Below are 26368 nucleotides of genomic sequence, written 5' to 3' on the forward strand. Positions count from 1 at the left end.
TTTTCATCCCATTAATTACCCATGACCAGCACTTTGCTTTTTTAATTTCAGACTTTCTATAGCCAAGAAAAAAACTGACTTCAAAAGGAGTCATAATTGCTTATGAAAGTAGAACATTAATGAGCATTACACGAAATTTAATTGTACAAGTTTTTCTCTTCCCTCTTACCTCATAAAGAGCCAAGATTTACTAAGTAATGACTCTGCAACTTAATAATTAAGTTGTCCTCCACAAGAACAGAGGGCAACTTTTAGCTTTGAAATAAGATAAGTCTGAATCCCAACTCCAGTTGAGTTACTTAATCTCCCTGAACCTCAGTTCCCTACCTTTAAAATTGGGTTTCTTGTGGAGCATCCTATATAATAAAGCAGTAATATGCAAATTGACCATCACACCCTCGCACAAGATAGCCACCCACATGTGGCCACAAGATGGCTGCCCCCATGTGGCCACAAGATGGCCGGCAGGGGAGGGCAGTTGTGGGCGATCAGGCCAGCAGGGGAGGGCAGTTAGGGGCGACCAGGCCAGCAGGGGAGGGCAGTTAGGGGCGACCAGGCCAGCAAGGGAGGGCATTTGGGGGAGGACCAGGCCTATAGGGCAGGGCAGTTGGGAGCGACCAGGCCTGCAGGGAGGCCAGTAGGGGGCAATCAGGCCTGTAGGGGAGGGCAGTTGTGGGGAACCAGGCCTGCAGGGGAGGGCGGTTGTGGGGGGAACAGGCCTGCAGGGGAGGGCAGTTGGGGGCCATCGGGGTGGCAGGAGAGCAGTTAGATGTTGATCAGGCTGGCAGGGGAGTGGTTAGGGGGTGATCAGGCTGGCAGGGAGAAACTGTTAGGGGCAATCAGGCAGGCAGTCAGGCGAGCGGTTGGGAGCCAGCAGTCCTGGATTGTGAGAGGGATGTCCCAGATAGGAGAGGGTGCAGGCTGGGCTGAGGGACACCTCATCCCCCCCCCCCCCCCCCCCGCCCCACCACCACCACCAGTGCATGAATCTCATGCATTGGGACTCTAGTTAAAAATATACATGGCCAACATTAAGTGGGCATTAATAAATATTCATTTCCTTCCACAAATTAATATATGACCTCAGAATTCGGTGCCACATAATTTATTTATAAGCCATCCATCCAGTTTTTTCCAGAACCCTGAACCTTCTGTCTTCTTTAAGCTACCACTCTTTCTAGCAGCAGAATGTTCAAAAGCAGGCTTTGGTTTCTGGCTGTGAGACCAGTTGTTGAATTTGTAAAGATTTCCCATCTTTGACCATTTATCTTCACCTGGCAGGTGAACTGAAGCCAAAAAGCCATTAATATACCAATCTTATCAATAAATTCCCTTCACTCTCTTATGTACCCAGAATGTTTACTTAACCACTGTCAGTGAGTGGAAATATCTAGTCTCAAATCCTCTTTTCTTCATCCAGAGTCATTTGGGAAGATGACTATAATTAAGGAAAATTTTAAAACTCAATACTTCAGCCAAATGCTGTATTTTCAAGGCAGAATTTCTGTTCTAAGGGGACACTCTGAAGCTCCAGTTCAAAGTAATTTTTGTCTAGCTATAATTGCAAAATGCCTGTGAAATTTTAAAAGTTCCTGAAGTTCTAGACATTTCAGTAGTACAGTCACTCTGTTCTGGCAATTGAGATAGAGAATACAGACAGAAATTGATGATCTGTTTTTATACTTACAAGTAAGAATCTCAGGTAGTACAGAAGCTCTATGCTGCCTTCCTTAGATTTTTAAAATAAGCGAGTTATCAAGTAAATGATACTCAAGTAAATGATACAAAAAAGGCACAAACAAGCACAAAAAAAGAATGCACATAATCAATTGGAAATTTATTCTGTATATTATTTTGAAGTGTCACAGAACCATCTTATAGGTAAGATGACCAGTAAAGCAAAAATCACTTTACTTCTTTAGTAACTAAACCCTCTGGGTCCAGGAAGATAACCACATTATAATAAACACTACTTGTATGCAAATGCTGTCACAGTAACATTTTTAGACACCTCAGTAATAAAATCCTTTAGATTTCTAAAAGTTATTAGTGGGTAGCTGCTCAATTTATAAATCCAATGATATATTTCAAATTATAATAACATCACATATTACAAGAAAAATATTTTGTTTTTTCTTAAAGCCTTGACATATAGTGTATATTTTCAATTAAATTTTATTTTATTTGCTAGATTCACATAAATTACTCCAATTATTAAATTCTGATAGTTTCTTCACTAATGCTGAAAAACCCTGAATATTAAAAGTACCACTTTTATTCCCCAACTTTCTCTGGCTTAATTTCCAAGAATACATTTACTTTTTACTTACATGTTTTTCTTCCTTGGTGCTAAGACTCTCATAAATATATTTTATTAATTTCACAAATCACTAGTGACTTTTTTTTTAAAAAAATAGCATTAACTTAGATAACTGAGTATGCGACTGAAAGAGGCAATTTAGCCGAGTGCTTAAAGTGCAGACTCTAAAATTCTATAGCTGTATATTAGAGCTCAGGGTCTGCCACTTAATAGCTGCATGACCTAGGCAGATTACTAATCTTTCTGTCTCAGCTTCCTTATGTCTTAAATTGGAATAATCATAGTATCTACATCATGAGGTTCCAAATATGAATAAAATAATCCATGTAAACAGGATAGCAGAGTGCCAGACACATAATTAGTGTTTCATAAATATTAATTGCTGTGATTATTTTTTCCCACTAAAGATGGTAAATCTATGCTTTGTATGTCATTATAACAGAAACAAGAATTTTAGAAAACTCTATATTGAGAATAAAATACTGGTAACATAAAGGCTAAAGTGGATTGAGCTATCACTATACTGTGATATTAGGTTGCTAACTAGGTTCCAGAATAGACAGCACCCCAACACTCACCTATAATGAGGCTACTAATCTAATTTAGAGTCTTCTGCGAAACAGAAAGGCTACTTACTGTTCACTGCAACCCACTCATTGAGATCTTCTCCCTCAGGAAGCATGACAGCCATCCGGAGATTGCCACTGCCAAGTGTGGCTTCTGCATGCTTTAAGAGCTCATACTGGTGAGAACCCTCTGGTATGTTCTTCTTTGGTTTAAATGTTTTAGAGGAGCGGCTACCACTACAAATACACAAGAAAAAAAAGGCACTTCAATATTTAAGGCATGACTTGCAACAGAGTCAACTACACTATATTACTGGATAAAATAACACAGAGGTAATCCTAAATGTCCACAAATAAAGAGCCCTAAGTTGTATTGGCTACATTAAATCCTGGCAATATAGTTGCTGTAACCAATGTGTTTGAGACCCAAAACTCCTACAAACCTTCTCTATATTCCCTACTGCAACTTCCTAGGAGAAAAAGAATTTTTAGTTGTAACTATCCAACTCTTCACAATAAACTAATGATTCAAGGTTACAGGTTGTAGCCCAGCTAACATGGCACAGTGGTTGAGTGTAACCTCTGAACCCAGAGATCAGGGTTCTATTTTTCTTTAAAAAAAAAAATTTTTTTTCCCCCAGAAAAGAAGGGAGAGGGAGAGAGAGACAAAAATATAAATGATGAGAGAGAATCACTGATCAGCTGCTTCCTGCATGCCCTGTACTGGGGATCAAACCCACAACCCAGGCATGTGCCCTTGACCGGAATCAAACCCGGGACCCTTCAGTCCACAGGCCAACGCTCTATCCACTGAGCAAAACCAGCCAGGGCAAGATACAATTTTACATGAATAAAACACAAAAATCCTAGAGCAAGAAAGAAAAGCTACATGTTCTTCTACCCAATTATATATAGGTGGCGTCAGCAATCTTAATCCATAATTCTAGGTATGTAGACAAGAAGCTAGACATTAATATAACTGGTTTGCTCAAATTTCATATGTATTTTTAAATGGATCAAATGAAATTAGTCATAGAAATGATTTTAAGAATTTTTAAGAGATGGATTCTTTGGTTAATGCTGGCAAGTTCTTATCAAATTGTATTATATACAATCATCATCCTTTCTCAATACTCCCCTTCTCTCTTCATATGAAAAGGAACAGAAGGACATCAGCTGGACCTGCACTCAGGAGGGTCAGAGCCTCATCTGTCCCCAATACCATCTACTTATTGAACCACTCTGCTCTGAAGTTTTAGGCTTCCAAATGTTTTCTTGATTGCTGTCCCACCCAAAACTGGTTTCCACAAAGCTAAGTAAATCTACCTCATAAGAGCTTATGCTTGGGTAGAAAGAAAAAAATAAATCTGAGTTCGATTTTGTGAAGGTCAGCTTTGACACTTATCAGCTATGTTATCTCAGGCAAATTACCCAACTTTCCTTGGGCGTATTTTTTCTTTAACAGTAAAAAACTAATAAAAATAACAAAACATCACCACACCTGTATCATGGAACAACTGTAAAATAAGAAAATAATATGTGAAAAAAGCTTTTCAAACTGTAAAAGGCTTTGCAAATGTTAATATTTTCATTATCCTTCCTTTTCCTGAACCAGAATGACTCATAATAAAAAGAAACGGTAGTGTAATGTGCAAAAGCTTTCTTTCAATGTCTAGTCCCATCTTCATCTCCTAAGACTGGATGCAGAAAAACAACACCTTACTTTGGAAACAAATGCTTTTACACATCAAGTTCAAAACAGATTTTTTTTTTAAGTTTGCTTTGTTTTTTGTTGCTATATCTGTATCAAGGTTCAATGATCTCAGAATAATTGTGGGGCTAGATTAGAAATCAAGAAAACAATCTATTCCTCATTTTGCTATTTTCGTCTTATGTTATATAGGCTTCAATTTCTTTGTTTTTGAAAGTCTGAAAAATAACTTTTTACAAAAGGGTATAGTTTAGAGATGAGATCATGTTTATAAAATGGTTTTAGTTCCCTGGGGACTTTCATCTCCCTTCTCTGTTTCCCATTTCCATGCACATTCATAATTCCAAAATGCTTTCAAGTTCCCATTTAATTTTCCTTTTCTGGATCTTCTGCTTTTTTGAGGCAGAATAAACCATTTTAATACTAACCATTTTAATACTCTATATTTTTTAATATTCTTTTTTAAAACGATATTTGGCTTTTTCTTCAACTGTTACCTGAAACTTCTACCAGTATCCACTCTACCCTAAAAGTACAATACTGCTCCTTTCCTTATTCCTAGGTCCAAATGCCAACTGACAGACCCCTCAAATTCAAAAGCACAAATACCAAAGCATGTACACAAAAGACCTCACCAAAGAATATAAGCTAATACAGCAACAATGTATGGCCAAATGCTTATATATCACATTGTATTTTAAGATATTTGATACAAATATTAAAAAACATTTTTTGTAACAGAAAGTATGTTGGCCTTCCACTCACCCATCTAAGAAGAAATCGGTGTATCAGAAGAATCTCAGAAGAAATATTGTGTATCCTTCCAGAGTTTATGTCTATACAAGCATAAGAATGCTTGTGCCCATTTCTGTTTTTACACAATTATTGTATACTAAAAATATTAAATCTTGTTTTTCACTTAATATATCCAGGAGATTGTTTACATTAAGGTAGAAGTAGATATACTTCATTCTTTGTAATCAGTCACTTATTGATAAACATTTAGATTGTTTCTAGTCATTTGTTACTATAAATGATGCTATCGTAAATATCCTTGTGTATTAGCATACTTAAAGGATAAATTCCTAGAAGTAAAACTGTTATGTAAAAGGGAATGCACATTTTTTTAAAATATATTTTTATTGATTTCAGAGATGAAGGGAGAGGGGGAGGGAGATAGAAACATCATCTTTATTTGGTGCAACAAATCTAAAAGATTCTAACTGCAGCAAGAGAAGTAACAGATGAATTGGGGATATTTCCTAACCCTGACACCAACATTTCATTTTAAATTTTAGATCCTTTACAATCCTGCCCTACTTAAACATTCACTAAAAAAAAAAAAAAAAAAAAAAATCCAAGTTGAGACATCTCAGTAATTCTAAGCAAGCCTACTCCTACTCTTCCCTGGGAGGGAAGAGAATCAGAAGAGGTAGTTTTTATTTTCTTTTTTTAGAAGTGTTTGTTTTTTAATATGGTTTTTCCCCCATTATTTCAGAGGAAGGAAGGGAGAGGGAGAGAAACAGAACATCAATGATGAGAGAGAATCATTGATCGGCTGCCTCTTACCTGTCCCGCACTGGGGATCAAACCTGCAACCCAGGCAAGTGCCCTGACTGGATGGATTGATGCTTAACCACTGAGCAACACTGGTTGGGCTAGCTTTTATTTTTTTTAATAACTAATATGCACTTCCTTGTTATAATAGGATTACTTTATTTTTTTCAAAGTGAAAGAGCAGAATTTTCCCCTGGCCTTTAATCCAAAACCACAGCCCATTATAAAGGGTGCAATGAAAGGTCAAGCCTGCAGCTTTGGCAGTAATTGGAACAATTTTTACCTCAGATACAGATACCAACACTAGGGCAAAGATTCGCCTACAATTCCTGTATCTGCCTGCAAATATGAAGCAGTAACACCATAGGCATCCAATGAAATCCGTGACATAGCAGTTTTGTGTTCTAAATGCTTTAAAATTAAATTCTTATAATAAAACAAACCTGACAAGAAAAAAAACAAACACAAAGTTAAAATCAGATGCAGACTACTCCTTTTTATCTCATACACTTTTAACTGAACTTTCTTTTTATACTGGATGTCTAGTAATCCCTAGAGAATTAATTCAGGGATCATTTTCCTCAGACAGCTTCCCTGATATCCTAAATTGGGTTAAGGACACCTTCTCTGTGTTCACATATGACACTATCATGTGTCTCTATTTTACAAGCACCACAAGTCTCTCAAAGACAAGGGCTGTTTCTAAGTCATCACTGCATCTCCTAAACCTAACAGAAGGCCTGGATCAGAGCAGATCTTCAATGTTTGTTGAGCTAAATTGATAAAGGACTCCAGATCAAAACTGGTAGGTAAAGCAAATATTCTGGCAACATTTGCTAAATTTATATTCTCAGCTTATAAAAATAGGCCCAGTTATAGCAGATACAAGAGCATAGGACATACATGCATGGTAGAATACATCTTATTTTTAAACAGTTTAGTAGTACGACTGAACAAATGGAATTATCCAAGCACAAAAATTATAGTATGAGACTGCAGAATTGGACTTATAATGCTAATATTTTAAACTTCAGGGATCCTCAATGGTAGGGTCCCTTCCACAGTGTTTGCAGAAGTCCTAACAATGTGTTCCCATGGTCATGTTTTCATGAAAACTGCACAAGTAAGCTAACTGCAATTAGTTAAGACTGCTGTCTTTGACCTCCCCCCCCCCACCCCCCACCCCCAACATCACACTTCCTCCTTCGTTAATGTGGTATTTTGGGTATCTGGCTAAAAGGAAGTTAAAGAGGGGATATATTTACTTTACATTTTATAGGTATATGTAATTTATAATCACTTCCATGCATGATTAGATCATTGCTAGTCTCAATACAGGAATGACTTTCAAGAATGTTCCCACCACCCAAGCACTGCCTTATCTGGTATCATTTACACTAATGTGCACAACCAGAGTCATACAGATATGACCTCCACAGGCTATTGGCACAGTATGGAAGAGACTTAGTAGAGATTTCCCCAAATCGGGCACCCATCTTGAAATATTACATGACATTACCAATAAAATGAGTTGTGAATCAGAAACCTTTCTAAGCTATCAATAATAAACACATTTTGATAAGCCATATTAGAGGAAAAAGCAAATCATTTTTCTATTCTCTCTATAGAAAACAGTAACCCAATTTTACAAATCTATATATATAAAAAGCTAATATGCTAAGTGTCCCTCGGCCTGTCCAACTGGTCGCTATGATGCACACTGACCACCAGGGGACAAACGCTCAATGCAGGAGCTGCCATGATGCACACTGGCCATTTACAGAGAAACGGCAGTGCAGACCTAGCGCTGACAAAGCAACACTTGGCTTCCCCCAAGTGGGACACAGGCCCCACCACCACCCCAGAGCAACAGCCCACCAAATCACAGCCGACACTGCTGAGACCTCATGACGCAAAATGCGGCCCACAGCCCAGCGCAGCCCGGAAACAATGGCTGTGGGTGCCAGGTAATGACATCACGTAGCAACGCCCGGCTTCCTCTCCCTAACAGCTAGCCTCCTTGCAGTTTCTTCAGCCCAGGAACATGACTTGCTTTATAGCCAGGTGCAAATGTTTTACACTTTAACCAAATGTCTGTGAAGCACTTTCCCGTGCCTCATCTCATTTGATCCTCACAGAAGTCCTGGAGAAGTCCTAGATAGACTTGGTGGAATCCTATTTTCTTTTCATTAGCAGGAAAACGGGGATTTAGAAAGTTTAGAAACTTGCCCTGACTGAAAAGATGTAAGAAATGGTGGACCTTGAAAATGACTTCAGATTTTCTCACTGTGCAGAATATAGTCAAACACTGCTGCAGTTAAATATTTTACCCTTTGCTCCCTGCGTGATCTACAATGATAATCTGCTTCGTGTTGATATTCACTGTTGTGTTGCTGACAATTACCTGAAAGAGAAGTTGGGCTGGAAAAAGTTTAGCTGAATCAGAAAGCAGGTCTAATTAAGCAAGTTTATCCTATATATATATAAAAGGCTAAGTTGACTCGCGCATGTGCTTTACATATAAAGCTCTCACTGGCGCCAATCGCAGGCATGCATTTCGATCTGTCATTGTCGATAGTGAATTTGATTGACACTTCTATTATAAAGGGCAAATAGCAATATTAAAATATTTTTTCTAATTAATTTCCTTTCAATGTGCACAAATCCATGCACCAGCCACTAGTATTGACATAATAAGTTGTCAAAAGTATGCATCCAAAAAATGTAAATAAATATTAAGGAATATCATATCAGGCAGTTAACTAATAAAAATGTTATTTTCCTATATTTTGTGGCAGTCATTGTTTTTGTATGCTTTATTAAATTTTCAAATAGTGTTTTCTCAATCTCAATATTATTTTGCTACCTAATTTTGTATTCATAATTTTTTAATTTATTTTATCAAGGAAGGCCCCCAAATCTGGATCTGAAGGCTCATTAAAGGTACTAAAATGAAAAATTAGAAGTTATAGCCTGATATAACTGATTCTCTCAATATCTGCACATAAACCTATTTAGGTACCATCACAGAAAAACTGTTCTTGACCATCCATTATATAATTAACCATGCCTTCTTCCAGGTACTGCAGTGCTCTATGCAGTCTTTTATTACTGTATTCACCAAACGATGCGAATTGTGTTAACTTGTCTGATCCCACTACTACCATGCACAATTTAGAAGCAGGTACTGCAAGTCTTATTCATGTAGGTATTTTTCCAGAAGTTACTCTGTAATACAGCAACTGATAACTGTTGATCTTTAAGTTGTTATTCCTTGAACTACTATGTTTAGGAAAGTTTAAACTCTTTTACTCATATTTTATGTCAGATATTGATTCATCACTGTGGATAAGTGAGAACAGGAATAACTATAATAATTGACATGAGCTAATTTCTTTAAGGACCTTGGAGCTGAGGTTCTACGTGTCATTCCTACAGTAAAGGACCATCATAGTTAAAAAAGTTGTGTTGTCTGAGTAAAAATTGGCAGCAAGTGCAAACAGTAGGCAATAACAGACTATTTGTTCCTCTTCAATAAAAGCTGAGCTACTCATAGCTAATGAAATTTCTAGAACTATGTGAAGTGGAAGTGTGTACTTATATCAAAGACCCACAAAGAATGGCCTTTAGTTTTACTGTAAAAAGCTATAGTACCTTCTGGAGTGATGAAAAAGTTCTGAGTCTTGAAAGGAGTGTGGGTTATACAAGTGTGTATACATTTGTGTAAACTAAATAAAATATACTTAAGATCTGAGCAATTCGCTGTTTGTAAATCATAATAAAATAAAAATAAAGCAATGAACTTGAGCCTACTAAGATTTATCTCTGAGCTACATAATATGGAAATACTTCCCATGTTGTTCTTAAACATTTATATAATTTTTTCTTTACTAACCTTTTTGCCTCTAGTTGTTAATATATTTTGGGCCTCTGATAATCTGAAAGACAGTATAAACCTTCTCTCTAGAGAAATAAGAAACATATTTTGCATACAGAAATTCAGGGAGGTGCTAAAACCTGTTCATAAACCCAGATAAAGAACTCCTGCCCTACTCCTTTCTCTCAGGCTAGCATGACAACATTCATTTCTAAAATCTTTGAGCTCCACATTTATTTTCTAAACCTATAGATGTACTCTTCTGTATAAAACTACACAGACATTCAGGATGAATAAGTATAGGACTTTTACGCAATGAAAAAAAATCTATAGATTACAGTCTATGGTTTATTCTTTTTCTATTAAATAATAACTCCAACAGAAAGGTTTGATCATATTTGTAGAATAATTTACCTTAAAGTTCAAAACCATGGCATTTGTAAGAAATTAGATGAATTAAATTAATATTCTTAAGAAAATAAAGAAGCTCACGTTGATACTGATAAAATCTGATAAAGTGTCCTGAAAAATGGGAACAGCCCTTATTTCTTTTATTTACTGAAACTGGAGAAAAATATTAGAAACATGAATGTAAAAGTTAATCATTTTCTCCTTTAAATCTAATTTCAAATGCAGCTAGTTTGTTTACTTGAAAATAAAATAAAAATAACTCCTGATTTAGAAATAAATTTTACCAAGGACTAATTAAGGTCAAAGACATTAAAGATTTAAATAAGATTTGCTAAAGCATACTTCAGAAGCATAATAATCTGGAACATCACTGAAGACCGATAATAATAATAAATAAAAGATAGTTTCTTCTAGCTCAAATTTGGATTAACCTATTTTCTTGTAAAAAATAAGTTATTGAACTATTCATTGAAAATGACTTTTAGACTCACTACAAACTAATACATCACAATAACAAAGATAACTCAAAACATAAAGCAGTTTAACAAAGTTAGAATTTTTTTTTCACTCAGAGACAATTGTGGATGCTTACAGAAAGGCAATAAAATAGATTAGTACTTGTAAGAGGACTATTTTGAAGAGTGATGGTTGAAGATGGTAAGCTGAAAATACACATTAGCTTTCACTCCCTACTCAAGGTGACAATAAAGTGAATTTTTAAAAAAATCATAACCCCATAAGGACAAAGAGAATGAAAGAGGAGACAATAACAAAATTTTTAAAATTAGAAAGTAGATAAATAAATAACTTAATTTACATAACTAAGGAAACATAATCCTAAAGCAAGCCAGTTTACACCACAGATCTCACAAAAGGTTCAGGAATTAGTACAAGTAGGATACTGTGGAAGTAGGAGTGGTAGGAGTGAAGATAGAACATCCAGAGTTTCACAGTCCAGACTTTCAAAGTCCATTTAAGGAGGAGTTACATGCCGTGGCCCAAATACCTGAAATTTAAAACTAAGAAAGAGTAGCCGAAACCGGTTTGGCTCAGTGGATAGAGCGTCGGCCTGAGGACTGAAAGGTCCCAGGTTCGATTCTGGTCAAGGGCATGTACCTTGGTTGTGGACACATCCCCAGTGGGAGATGTGCAGGAGGCAGCTGATCGATGTTTCTCTCCCATCGATGTTTCTAACTATCTATCTCTCTCCCTTCTTCTCTGTAAAAAAATCAATAAAATATTTAAAAAAATAAAAAATAAAAAATAAAATAAAACTAAGAAAGAGTAACACAAATGAGTGAAACGCATCAAAGAGGAGAAAAAAAGAAGAAAAAATTCATATAACTAAATGCAAAAATCCTCCCATTTTCTCCATTTCTTCTTTTAACTAAGTGAAATGTAAATATCAAAACTGCCATTTAAAAAAAGGAACGAATTCTTTAAGGCTAGCAGGACTTCTCACACATACAATTATACAGAGTATCCTATCTAATAAAAGAGAAACATGGTAATTAGCCGTACATCCGCTACCCTTCCCACTGGCTAATCAGGGCGATATGCAAATTAACTGCCAGCCAAGATGGCTGCCAGCAGCCATGCACTGAAGCGAACAGGGAGGTTTGTGTGCTCCAGTGACTACGGACTCTAACCTTCCCCGCCTAACTTGCCGGCCTCTCATCTGCAACTCTAAGCAACTATGTTGCAAATATAGAAGCTAAACAAAACCCCAGAAACCTGCGTTAGTCAGTCGGGCTTCAGCCAGCCGGACCGCAACATTGTATCAAATACAGAAGGTAAACAAAGGCCTCAGAGCTAAAGCTGGCCCAGAATAAAAAAAAAGAAAAAGAAAAAAAGGAGCGGTTGGGAGCTTCAGTCACCCGGCAGCCTGAAAACGGCCCTCAGCCCCTCACCCAGACTGGCCAGGCACCCCAGTGGGGACCCCCACCCTGATCCAGGACACCCTTCAGGGCAAACCAGCTGGCCCCCACCCGTGCACCAGGCCTCTATTCTATATAGTAAAAGGGTAATAATGTGTCTCCCAGCACCGGAATCAGCGGAGCCGCGAGGCCACCCGGCACCGGGATCAGCGTGACAGGGGGCAGCGCCCAAACCCCCTGATCGCCCTGCGGCTCTGTGACAGGGGGCGGGGCCACAACCTCCCTATCCACCCTGCTCTGTTCATGACAGTGGAAGGCGCCCCAACCCCCTGATCAGCCCTGCTCTGTGCCTGATAGGGGGGAGCTCCCCAATCCCCTGATCGCCCTACGGCTCTGTGTGTGACAGGGTGCAGCACCCCAACACCCTGATCAGCCCTGCTCTGTGGGTGATAGAGGGTGGCGCCCCAACCCCCTCCCCGCCCCCACGGGCCCTGCTCTGTGTGTGACGGGGTAGAGCCATAACCTCTCCATCGGCCCTACCCTGAGTGTGACAGTGGCGGCGCCCCAACACCCTGATAGGCCCTGCTCTGTGCGTGACAGGGGAAGCTCCTCAACCCCCTGATGGGCCCTGCTCTGTGAGTGACAGGGGGGAGCTCCTCAACCGCCTGATCAGCCCTCTGTGCGTGACAGGGGGGAGCTCCTCAACCCCCTGATCGGCCCTGCTCTGTGTGTGACAGGGTACGGAGCCCCAACCCCCCTGATGGGCCCTGCTCTGTGCATGACAGGGGGTGGTGCCGCAACCTCCCCATCGACCCTGCCTTGAGTGTGACAGGGGGCGGTGCCCCAACCCCCCAATCGGCCCTACCCTGAGTGTGACTAGGGGTGGCATCGCAACCTCCCGATCCGCCCTGCTCTGTGCATGACAGGGGGCAGCACCCCAACTCCCCCATCGGCCCTGCTCTAAGCCCAACCAGGGGCTGCACCTAGGGATTGGGCCTGCCCTCTGCCACCCGGGAGCAGGCCTAAGCCAGCAGGTCATTATCTCCTGAGGAGTCCCAGACTGTGAGAGGGCACAGGCCAGGCTGAGGGACCCCCTCTTCACACCCCGCCCCCCCCCCGCCGAGTGCACAAATTTTTGTGTACCAGGCCTCTAGTCTACACTAATAAAAGAGAAACATGCAAATTGGTGTCACTCTGCTACGCCCACCAGCCAATCAGAGTGACTATGCAAATTAACCCAACAAAGATGACGATTAATTTGCATACACAGGTGGCTCCAGCCAGAGTGAAGAGTGAAGACTGAAGACTGAAGAGGCTTGGCTTCTCTGCTGCGGCCAGAGGGGAGAAGCCTAGCCTCGAGGCTTGGCTTCTCCACTGCGGCCAGACCAAAGGCCTGGGTCCCGGATGCCAGAGGAAAACCGGTGCGGGCAGCCAGGGGAAGGAAGGCCTATTTCGCGAATCTTCGTGCGATGGGCTTCTAGTTTACTGATAAAATGATAAAGAATGTTTTGAGCATTGGTTCTTGTATGGAAGGGTCTCAGGTTCGATCCCCGGTCAAGGGCACATACCTGGGTTGCAGATTCCATCCACCGCCCCAATGGGGACCCATGAGGGAGCAACCAATTGATGTCTATCTCATATAGGTGTTTTTTTCTCTCTTTCTCCCTCTCTCCCCTCCTCCCTTGCACTCTCTCTAAAATATCAATTGGGGGAGGGGGGGTAGAGGAGGCCAGGGGAAGGTCAATGGGGAAAAAAAGGAGACATATATACTACTATTTGTAATACTTTAAACAATAAAATAAAATTTTTTTAAAAATCAATGGGAAAAAATATCCTTGGGTGAGGATTAACAAAATAAATAAAATTTTTAAAAAGAATGTTCGAAATTGTCGTAACATATAACTTATGCTTATAATAGTTTGACCTATAAATGCTCAAAAACAATAACGATATAATAAAGGCATATTCTTCAGATTCACTAACAGTTGGATACTACTATTTACTCTTTGGGAAAAATTCTCCACCTTGAAATAATCCAGAAAGAAAAACCCCTGGCATAGCTCTCTAACAGACTTCATGAGAAAAGCACTAAATCTGGTAAGAATAATAGGTAAAAATTAAATCTACCTCTGGAATCTATAAGATATTTACAGCTCCACGTATGCCATATGCCTCCCAAACATGTTTATTATTTGCATTAATCTATCAGTTTAATATCTGCATTAAAATATCAGAAAGATAACTAAGAAACAAGAAATTCGATTGGAGTTACAAATCTCAATTTGTCCTCCTTTACAGATTATAATCCGTGCTCATCTTGGAGAAAGTAATATTTTCCTAGTAAGTTATTAGTATTTTAAAACTTAGTATTGTAACTGTAAACACATTTATTGACAAAGAATTTTTAAATTATATTCTAGCATTACTTTTCACACAACTGTTAATTTTTAAATTTCATTTATTAGAGCTCCATTCTAAATTTTAACATAAAAGATACTATTTTTTTCTTTTAAAATAAAAGAGAAAAAAAGGTTGATGGCAATGGAAGCAAGCACTCTATGCCAAAGGAAAGAAATTCTTTGGGAGAATCTTCCAAAAGATTTACTTGGTATAAATACAAAAGCCCAAGAAGCTCTCATGATTATTATTCTTAGTAGTGCAACGGTGGTGGGGATGAGGGAAATGTTATTCTCATTTACTGCTACCGGAACATAATTTACATGTGCCAGGCATATGCCAATCCTTGAAAGAAGGGTAAAACAAGGTCTCTACAAAACTGTGAAATAGAAATCCAATAAACAGGTGTCCCAAACCTTTCTGTGCACAGGAACCGTCTATTCATATTTCCCCAGAAGGGGGAAATTAGAGCAGAATGAAGAGAATCACTCATACCTCCACCTACCATTGTGAAAACACTTAAAGATGTCATTGATATGGTTTTTTAAAAGTTGTGTGTAATATACACTAGGCACTATACTAGGTGGTAGAAACTTAAAAATAGTTTTGAAACTAGTGCATCTTCAAAGAGGTCATGCACTCTGATGAGGAAGAAAGGCCTGAAAACTGACCAGAACAGCATTTTTTTATGAGGGCTATAATAAGGACTACAGAGGACACTGAAATGGTATCTAACAAATCGGGAAGGGGGTACAGATCAGGGAAAGAGTTGGCTCCAACACTTAAGAAATGAGGGTGGGGAAAAGAAGGGCAGTCCAGCCAGAATAAAAGGAACCGCATTCACAAAGGCAGGCAGATGTGGGAGAAATACATGTTGAAAGAAATGCAAATAAAATGGCTGAGCTCTGTGGGGGAGGACAAGGCAAGAGGACACCTATGAGGCTGAAATGATAATATGGAGGCTCCCTATACCTTGGGATTTGCCCACCACTCCAGGCCACTTTAATCTCTACCTGTGGGACAAAGGATACCAGCCACTTCCTTACCTTATTAAAAAATGCAGAGCTAGAGTGGATAGTGGCAGCAGTGCCAAAACCAAGCAGTGCAGCCCCCAAAATCCATCCAACAGAAGCAGCCCGTGCCGAAAACACTGAGACAAACATTTGCAAACCTCTTGCCGTTTTGAATACATGAGAATATACTAGGTACACCTTAAACCAGGGGTCCTCAAACTTTTTAAACAGGGGGCCAGTTCACTGTCCCTCAGACTGTTGGAGGGCCGGACTATAGTTTTAAAAAAACCTATGAACAAATTCCTATGCACACTGCACATATCTTATTTTGAAGTAAAAAAACAAAACGGGAACAAATACAATATTTGTATTTGCATGTGGCCCGCGGGCCGTAGTTTGAGGACCCCTCCCTTAAACTTTTATAAATACCAAATACAACTATTTTACAATTACACTGGAAGAAGTTTGTATAAAATGCGACATCAATAATGTGAACCACCCTAGCTGGTTTGGCTCAGTGGATGAAACCTCGACAAATAATTTTTAAATTATATTCTAGCATTATTCTAGCCTGCGGACTAAAGGGTCCTGGGTTCAATTCCGGTCAGGGCACATGCCCAGGTTGCGGGCTTCATCCCCAGGAGGAGGCGTGCAGGAGGCAGCCAATCAATGATTCTCTCTCATCATTGATGTTTCTATCTTTCTCTCCCTCTCTGAAATCAATAAAAATGTATTTAAAAAATAATAATAGTGAATTTTCATTAGCCAGCGGACTTAAAACTAATGATTTAAAAGCAATTATTGAGGAGCATATCCATGTCACATGCTAGTCTCCAATTTTAAGATTCTTGAAGGCAGAGACCACAACTTACTTGTTTCTAAACATCAGTTTTGACAAACTGGTTTGTTATTCACTGACTCAAAAGTGCCATTCCTAAGAGTTAAAAATAAGATAGCCAGCCTAGCAGATTGGCTCAGTTGGTTGGAGCATTGTCCTGTGCACCAAAAAATTGAGGGTTTGATCCCGGACAGGGCACATACCTAGGCTTCTAATTCAATCCCCAGTCAGGGCGCAGACGGAAGGCAACCGATCGATGTTTGTCTCTCTCCCCTCTCCTCTCTCTCTAAAATCAATAAACGTGTCCTTGGGTGAGACTAAAAATAATAATAATGATAATAAGAAGGCCAGATGAATATTTTGGCAGTGTGGGGTAAGATTAGGGACACTGAAATCGGGCATCTGGGAGTAAAAATCAAACTCACAGCGAGTTTTTAAACAAAGAGCTATTTCAGTAATTAAATCTTCCTTTGCTGCAGGGTGTTAGCAAAGGAAGAATTCTCTAGAGTGGGAAGGTCACGCTGGAGCTCTGTCTGAAACATGATCTGGGCAGCAAGATAACCAAAAAAAAGTTGCTATTAAGGACTTCATGTCTCCTGCTTTTGTTTAATTATTCTGTATTTACACTGAATACTAAGAAAGTACTTAAGTTATACCATTATCTCTTTCTACAAAGTAACACACAAAAAATATTCTTTCTAATACCCAATATAACTATTGAACTATTCTCATCAATTTTCAATTTGAAAACAACAAAAGGACTTAGGCAGAAAGATAAAAACAATAATAGCAGTAAGAAATTCAATCTTTCATCACAAATAATGGTAACAATAAGGCTACTTGGCTATGAGGTAAACTATTACCCAAATAATATTTGCTTATCTTCTAATTCCTGCTTGTCTTTTTTTTTCCTTCAAAATCCTCAGAAAATCAAAGTAGCACTGATACATATGATAATAAACCCACAGAAATTGGCTATGACTTAAGTAATCAGAAATGACGAATGTTTATAAAAAATAGTAACAGCTACTAGCAATCATCACACTGTTGAGTATTGGTAATGAACTAGATATCATTGCTGCACACATAATTACAATTTACTGAAGTCTTTTACGTTCAGTATCTCTAATCCTCCAACATCTGAGGTATGGTCCTAAACACAGGAATATCAGAAAAAATATAGAAATGTGGGAAAGAGAGTTAAAAAAAAGTTTTCTATAGGATTTAACATTATTAACAGATACCATTTTTCATGCAATAATTCATAGCTATTCTGCTTCAATTCTAATATACAATTGAAGAGAAGGTCTACATGTTCTTTCGTGTATCAGAAACTCCAAAGGTACAAAAACTCTGCAACCACATCAAGAAAAAAAAGGCAATAAAGATGAAAGTAATCACAGAGCAATTGTTTTGCACTCAATAATGTAAAACAAAAGCAATCTTTTATCAGATGGGAGGAGTAAACTAAGACCAGCCAACTGTCTGCAATTCTCCAAACTTTAGTTCTGAAAAGATGACCATACTTACTTCCACTCCTCCCACCAAAAGAGCATAACATATTAAACCAGGCTGTCAGATAACAAAACCATTAAGGTAATACTTAGTTGACAGCCATTCAAAATGATGTTGCAGAATTATAACTATTGACATAAAACACAAATAACAGTTATCCCTGAAGGTGTGATTATGAGTGATTTTATTTTCTTCATTTTCTTATCAGTATTTCATAATTTCTCCAACATGTTTATCATTTTTACATTAAAAATAGAAGTAAAAAAATAATTTAGAAGTATTATTTAAATTTAAAGGTTTCTATTTTCTCTTCCACCATTATATTCTTGGTGACCCTTATAAAGCGATCCCAGCAATTTGAGATATTAATACCTAGTAACATAAGATTTCTCCTAAAAACAAGATCTACCTGAATATCACCTTTTTATATAATTTTATCAATTACAGATAAGGCAGTATGATGCAAGATCTCCAGATCTAGTTTGCCAGGATTCAAGTCGCAGCTATACCACTGACTAGCTACATAATTTTGTGCAAATTATTTAACCTCTCTTTGCCAGTTTCTTCATCTGCTATACCTGACATATAGTACTTAGCTATTTTATTATCATTTTTTTTCACAGGTAAAGATGCTGAAGCACTAAAATCATTTGCCATAAAACAAAGATGCTGGGGGAGGGAGGGTAGGAAAGGAGACAGGTAGACAGAAAAACAAGAGACAAACACAACAAAATCCTGGATCTCCTTTACTATATTGCTATTCTTTTGAAAAGACAAATGGAAGCTCTGTAGCATAATGTTCAATAAATATTTCCTTTCTCAATCTATCTCTTTGTTTCTTCTTACACAGAAATAAACCTGGTTTATATTCCTTCTCATCCCTAAACCACCTTTCCTACAGACTAGCATTTTAAAGTTAGCTGTATTAGTTTTAACTCTGTTCCAAGTCACTTGTTTCTGTGGAATTCCATCAGTCAGAAGATACGTGCAATTTAAAAATGCTAGAAACACAGAGAACACTCAACATCCTTTTTGTTTTTTTGTTGTGTGGCTTTTTTTAATATATTTTATTGATTTTTTACAGAGAGGAAGAGAGAGAGAGAGAGAGAGAGAGAGAGAGAAACATCGATCAGCTGCCTCTTGCACACCTCCTACTGGGGATGTGCCTGCAAGCAAGGAACATGCCCTTGGCCGGAATCAAACCTGGGACCTTTCAGTCCGCAGGCCGATGCTCTATCCACTGAGCCAAACTGGTCAGGGCTCAACACCCTTTTTGAATGACTGTTAAGAACTCACTCTGATCCTAAATTTCCCTGAATTTTATATGCTTAAAATGTCAGGAGAGGAAAAACTCTTAAGTCAAGAGACTGTGTTTCAATTCTATCATGGACAATAATTAGGCCAAAATTAGCTTCAAAATTCAACAGCCTCTTGGACAAACCTGAAAATGGAGAATTCACAGGCAATTTCAGGCCTCCATGTTTCCTCTGACTGAAATCTCCTGTTTCCCCTTGCCCTTTTAGAGAACACTTGTTATATCATCCATTAAATATCCACCACTTTGTTCATGAAACCTTCCCTCAGCCCAAATCAAACTGCTACATATTCTGACTGTATTACATCTATTATAGAGGACTATTTATAAACTGTCTATCAGCTCTGAAGTCCCACTTCTTGCACAATGCTTACAGCTCACAGCAGGTCCTGAAGCTGTGTTTAAAAATTTGAGTCTACAAAGTTAAATTAGGTTGCTGTGAAGGTCCCCTGGGCACCACCTGGGAGTTTAGCTCAATCTGAAGGTGCATGGAGGCCAATTTGCAGCACAACCACAGCTTTGTCCCAGTCAGATCTACATATGCAGTGCAAATTTATTCTGAGCATTTGTACAAAAGCTACACAAAGGCGTAACTGCTGCAGATTATCTGGACACTCTCTGGGGATTACCTAATCTACCTCACCTTCCTATCCAAAAAAACCTCTTCACCCTGTTCTATTTTGTTCCATGGCATTTAAGACCTCCTACCATACTACAGAGTTGCTTAATGTGAGCTCCGCTAACGCAGGAATTTTATCCACTTTGTCCACAAATGATACCCAATGCCTATACATCAGTGCCTGGCATAAGAATGATGTGTTTTTTAAAATATATTTTTATTAATTTCAGAGAGGAAGAGAGAGGGAGAGATAGAAACATCAATGATGAGAGAGAATCATTGTTCGGCTGTCTCCTGCACACCCTCCTACTGGGGATCAAGCCCGCAACCTGGGCATATGCCCTGACCAGGAATTGAACTACAACCTTCTAGTTCATAGGTCGGTGCTCAACCACTGAGCCAAACCAGCCAGGCTAAATGATGTTTTTTTAACTAAAATTCTTTCCTTCTATCTAAAAGCCCTCATGAGTTATGAGTCATTGCCTTTCTAACACTATCTCGCATTGCCCTTATTTCCTGAGCTCCATCCATATATAGTCGCCTTACAAGGAAGCTTCCGAGAACTGGAAGAAAATATTTGTTATTCAACACCTAAATTGCAACTCTTATTTTCTTTGCTCACCTGATGGTATAGAAATAATATTCAGAAAACCATACCAAATAAACAGATGAAATAACCAAAACTTTTTTCTTTACGTTCTAATAATTTTTATCTACCACGTCTTTACTTCAGATTTTAAAAGTAATGGTGGACAAAAACCAAAACCAAAAAGGTTGGATTACTCTTTTGGATTGCTAAGCACACAGGCTAAAGATATTGAGAATCTATTAACTGTTACATGCGACCTGACTGAAAAATTGTACCCCAAACAGTACAAACCCTCTAGTGTGTGTGTGTGTGTGTGTGTGTGTGTGTGTGTGTATTATATATATACTAGAGGCCCGGTGCACAAAAATTTGTGCACTCGGGGGGAAGGGGGGTCCCCCAACCCGACCTGTGCCCTCTCACAGTCTGGGACCCCTCGGGAGATAACGACCTGCTGGCTTAGGCCTGCTCCGGGGTGGCAGAGGGCAGGCCCAATCCCTAGGTGCAGCCCCTGGTCAGGCTCAGAGCAGGGCCGATTGGGGAGTTGGGGCGCCGCCCCCTGTCACACTCAAGGCAGGGTCGATGGGGAGGTTGCAGCGCCACCCCCTGTCACGCACAGAGCAGGGCCAATCAGGGGGTTGGGGCTCCGTACCCTGTCACACACAGAGCAGGGTCCATCAGGGGGTTGAGGAGCTCCCCCCTGTCATGCACAGAGTAGGGCTCATAGGGGAGTTGGGGGCACCGCCCCCTGGCACACACAGAGCAGGGCCGATCAGGAGGTTGGGTGCCGCCACTGTCACACTCAGGGCAGGGTCGATGGAGAGGTTATGGCTCTACCCTGTCACACAAAGAGCAGGGCCCGGCGGGGGGGGGGGGGGTGTTGGGACACCGCACTCTGTCACACACAGAGCCGAAGGGCGATCAGGGGATTGGGGAGCTCCCCCCTATCAGGCACAGAGCAGGGCTGATCAGGGGGTTGGGGCGCCTTCCCCTGTCACGAACAGAGCAGGGCAGATAGGGAGGTTGTGACCCCGCCCCCTGTCACACACAGAGCCGCAGGGCGAAGAGGGGGTTGGGCGCTGCCCCCTGTCACGCTGATCCCGGTGCCAGGAGCCTCGTTGCTCCACTGATCCCGGTGCTGGGAGGCATATTACCCTTTTACTATATAGAATAGAGGCCTGGTGCATGGGTGGGGGCCAGCTGGTTTGCCCTGAAGGGTGTCCTGGATCAGGGTGGGGGTCCCCACTGGGGTGCCTGGCCAGTCTGGGTGAGGGGCTGAGGGCTGTTTTCAGGCTGGTGGGTTGACTGAAGCTCCCAACCGCTCCTTTTTTTCCTTTGTTTTTTTTTTTAATTCTGGGCCAGCTTTAGCTCTGAGATCTCGCTGCTGAATGCAGGTTTCTGGCCTTTACCTTCTGTATTTGATACAATGTTGCGGTCTGGCTGGCTGAAGCCGGGCTGACTAATGCAGGTTTCTAGGGTTTTGTTTAGCTTCTATATTTGCAACATAGTTGCTTAGAGCTGCAGCTGAGAGGCCAGCAAGTGAGGTGGGGAACGTTGGAGTCCGCAGTCACTAGAGCAAGCAAGCCTCCCTGTTCGCTTCAGTGCATGGCTGCCAGCCGCCATCGTGGCTGACAGTTAATTTGCATAAGGATATGCTGATTAGCCAATGGGAAAGGTAGCGGTCGTACGCTAATTACCATGTTTCTCTTTTATTAGTGTAGATGTTATATATATTATATATTTTATATATATATATATATATATATATATATATATATAAAATGGCAAGATTTTTGTTTGGTAGCTAATATGCTTCAGGAGAAATGAACTTATCCACTGAATTTCTATAGCTAATAAATACTGAACCATGTAAAAAATATTTTATTTGTATTCACAAAATACCACCAAAACTTTGTCCATCCCCAAATTTCTGCTAAATATAGTTCTTCCCTGCTTCAACCAATTGAGCTGAGTTCAAAGAGACACAAGCTCATCAGCAGCAGTCATGGACATCATCTACATTACTATTTTGAAGATACAGTAATGTAGATGATGTTTACATTACTAGACATCATCTAGTAATGTTCTTGAAGAAATGAAACATCAGCAATGCAAACAAACTCAAGATGAGAAGTTTCAAGCTGAGATGCCTGGATATGTTGACTCAAACTAAAATAGAAAACAAAGACTGACCCTAGCTGGTTTGGCTTAGTGGACAGAGCGCCGGCCTGGGGACTCAAGGGTCCCAGGTTCAATTCCAGGCAAGGGCATGTACCTTGGTTGCAGGCACATACCCAGTAGGGAGTGTGCAGGAGGCAGCTGATCGATGTTTCTCCCTCATCGATGTTTCTAGCTCTCTATCCCTCCCCCTTCCTCTCTGTAGAAAATCAATAAATATATATTTTTAAAAAAATAAAAGAAAACAAAGACTGAAGTCACCCAGTCCTCTCATCTATCACCATGAATCTGAAAAACTCAACTTCTAGGATGAGACTAAATAAAGGCTTCACAACCTCCAATGTGTTAGATGACTGAAAGCCAGGCCCCCTATGCATTTAGAATGTCCGCAGGTTTGTCTTTTGTGATCTCTCAATTTTGCTTAAACACTCTAAAAAGAATTAATATTCTAGATATGAGCATGTGAAAATAAGGGTTAAGTTCTCAGGACTCAAGTGCCAAGGTGATGACTAAAAATTATGTAAGGTGGGGAAAGAGCATCAGAACAGAAAATTCTCATTCAATGATATTTTCTCCACAACAATGAAGGAGTGGATGGGGTGGGTTTCAACCTCCGGGCTTTTATTAGCTTTCTAACCACAGATTAAACATGGATGAATCACAAGGAAGCCTTCTGCAGGGTGCAAGGAAGGTCCTGTTTTCCGGGGACGTGAGGCTTGTCACTCTCCGGCCATCCCATCTTCCTACCCACCCCCCGCCCCCCCAACACGTCTTGTAGTAAGATGAGGGAAAAGACAGCCAGTACTAAACTAAGTTGTCATTTACAAATGACTTGCAAAACAAGTCCCCAGGGGACCTCATCAACCTAGGGCACGCCACCCAAGCCCTAGCTGGTGGTTGTCGGAAAAGATAAAGCCCATATTCCCCAGGAAAGCATGTGACTTGAAGCAAGGAGCCGCTCCAGACCCCAAAGCTCCATCCATCCATCAGGCTGTCACCCGGGCGTCCTGACCTGTAAACAGCCTCGTTAAGTGTGTTCACATCCACAGGACTTGACGCCCCAACTTCCTAAAAACCTAAGAGGGAAGTTTAAAGGGTCCCGGGGTGACGGGGGATGGGGGTGGGGGGAGGTGAGGCGTGCGGCTCGCTCTATCTTCTGTGCTTGGGACCCAGGAAAAAAGCCATGGGCCGGAGGAGACTGAAACAGGCGACGGCACGCGTCGGATGTGGGTCACGCGGAGAGTGGGAGGTATTTCTCCGGAGCGTGCAAATAAACAAACCCCAGAGGGCGAGGTCGGGGTGATGGAGGAATGCGAACGCGGGCACCGGGTGTGTCGGGACTCGGGGTCCCGGGGGGTCCCCCGCGTGCTCAGGGAGGGCCGGGGAGGCGGCGGCAGGTTTCCGGAGCCCCGCGCGGGGGGAGCGCCCGAGCCGAGCAGCGCGGGGCCAGGCGGGTGGGGGCCGCGGGCCCAGGCGGGCCCAGGCGGGCGGGGGCGGCGGCCCAGGTCGCCTGAACAAAGCCGGCGCGCAGGGCCTAGCTACTCACAACAAGAAGCTCATGTCGGCCGCGGCGAGGGCTGCGGGTCGGTGGTCGCGAGGCCTCGGGCGCGGCGGCGGCGTCGGCCCGGGAGGAAGAGGCAAGGAGAGGAAGGCGAGGAGAGGCGGAGCGGGGCAGCGCCGGCGGTTCCTCGGCCGCAACTTGCTCGGCTACGCTAGTCCCGGTGGCACGCAGAGGGGGCGGAAGTGTGGAGCGCTCGGCCAGGGGCGCTCAATGGGAGGGGAAGGAAAGGGAGGCGGGGAAAGGGCGCTCGCCTGCTCCTGACAACAGCCACCGCGGCTGCCGCAGTGCCACCCCTCGCCTCCTCCTCGCCGGCCCCCAGCTGCCCCCACCCCGCGAAGTCTCGCGAGAGCGACGCGCGCCCACTCCGGCCCACGGACGGCGGCCCTGGGCGCTCCGGTTCCGGACGCCTGTGCCGCGCCGCCGCGAGGACGCTCAGGCCGCGCGGGCGCATCGAGGCCCGTCCGCCGGGGTGTTGGGTGGTGGCGGAGGGTTCCGAGACGCTCAGGTGCGTGTCATCCTTCCGGAAGGCAGGGGCTTCAACTCCGGCATGTCGGGCTCCTGCTATGAGGGATGGAATCGCCATCAGAATTTTGCCCACAGTGACTGCCAGCAAACGATGATGGAAGGTTATGGAGCCTATCTACTGCTACATAAAATCGGGAGGAACTTTCATCTGGGTGGAATGGTTTGCGTGTGGTTCTGCCAAAAGAGAGGAAAGGATCTAACTGGGGTTTCAAGGTCCCTGTTGTTTTATGGGCGTATTTTAACACTCTGGTCAGGATCCATCACTGTCTCAACAGGCAAGCTAGGCTTTCAGCAGCAGCTGGGAAAACGGGAAACCTGCTGTGGTGACATATTCGAACTATGTGGAGCATTCTTGAATAGAGTGTAAAGACTTGCCGAGGCCCCTGTAACTATGTGAGATGCAGGTCCCTCTATAAGAGGAACGGAATCGTTTCTAGATTCTAGAATGGTTTGTGCATCAGAATGCCCGGGGGTTGTAATAGACTTGGGCCCCATACATGCTTACTCGTCATCGCCACTGATGACCAGCCTCCCACAGCATTATCAGTGGGTACCCATTTACTTTACATAAGAGGTGGTCATCTTCTCTAGTCAACAAATCCACAAGGAAGTTTTCAAAGAATCTGAACAAAACTTATGTGCAGCTATTAACCCACAGGCTAATAGACTCGACGGAGGTGCCAATATGAAATTTGTACCATTGAGTGTATTCGCTATTAGCTTGGTATTTTGCTAAATCAAACTACGTTTTAAAATAGGATAATCGAAATCTTGACACTATCACAGGAACAGCAGAGGTCCCTAGAATAAGTTGAGAAGACTTACTAGTAAAGGCTAAAAAGATGCAGGAAAGATGGCAAAAAGAGGATTCATCTTAATATAATGTAAATATATTTCCAGATCTTGATATGCTACTAACTTAATTCCTTAAGACTCTACTGAAAATAAAACCTGAGATACCATATTAGGAAATTATGTTTGGGAAGAGCCAGTTAACCTATTAGAACAGCAGTGTCACCCCTTTTAAAATGAGGGCCTTGGGTTATTATATGATCTCTAAAGATACTGTCCAGTTCTAAAAGTCTGTCATGCTGGGGGCATCCTTCAAATTTTTGGCAGACAGTTCCAATCTGCTCTGATTTGGTAAGGTGGCTTATGTAGCCTTGCTTTTGGTTTAACACAATCTAGATGAATTTTATGACACTGTATCAGGGCAATGATTGGTAGAGGAAAGAAGCTACAAAGATACCCGATGAGTTCTTCAATTAGGAGAGTTGCCTAAAATTAATAGCTGATATAACTTAAATATATTGGACCTAAAAATGAGAGAGCTGTCATGTTAATAATATGGAGTATAATTCATTCAAATCAAATAATAGCTGTCACTTAAAATTATTTAACACTTCAAAAACATTGAAAAATCTATAATCAAAGCAAGAGTATATTTTTAAATACACATTTCTAATTCCATTTTCTTCACCAATTCAGTGTGGCAAATGTAG

The 26368-nt window shown here is 41.2% G+C and overlaps 1 protein-coding gene across 1 annotated transcript in view; it reads right to left on the reverse strand.

Moving 5' to 3' along the window:
• Positions 1 to 24586, reverse strand: part of MOB1B (MOB kinase activator 1B) — a 46655-nt gene extending 22069 nt beyond the window's left edge. Inside the window, exons 1-2 of the mRNA XM_070395325.1 lie at positions 24327 to 24586; positions 2957 to 3123 (exon numbers count right to left, since the gene is read on the reverse strand). Of these exons, the coding sequence (XP_070251426.1) occupies positions 2957 to 3123; positions 24327 to 24340 (181 nt within the window). The 5' untranslated portion in view covers positions 24341 to 24586. The remainder of the gene's footprint in view (positions 1 to 2956; positions 3124 to 24326) is intronic.
• Between the last annotated feature and the right edge of the window lie 1782 nt (positions 24587 to 26368).

Source organism: Myotis yumanensis, unplaced genomic scaffold, assembly GCF_028538775.1.
Source record: "Myotis yumanensis isolate MYYU_CA2020_CCGP unplaced genomic scaffold, mMyoYum1.0.hap1 SCAF_1, whole genome shotgun sequence".
NCBI lineage: Eukaryota > Metazoa > Chordata > Mammalia > Chiroptera > Vespertilionidae > Myotis > Myotis yumanensis.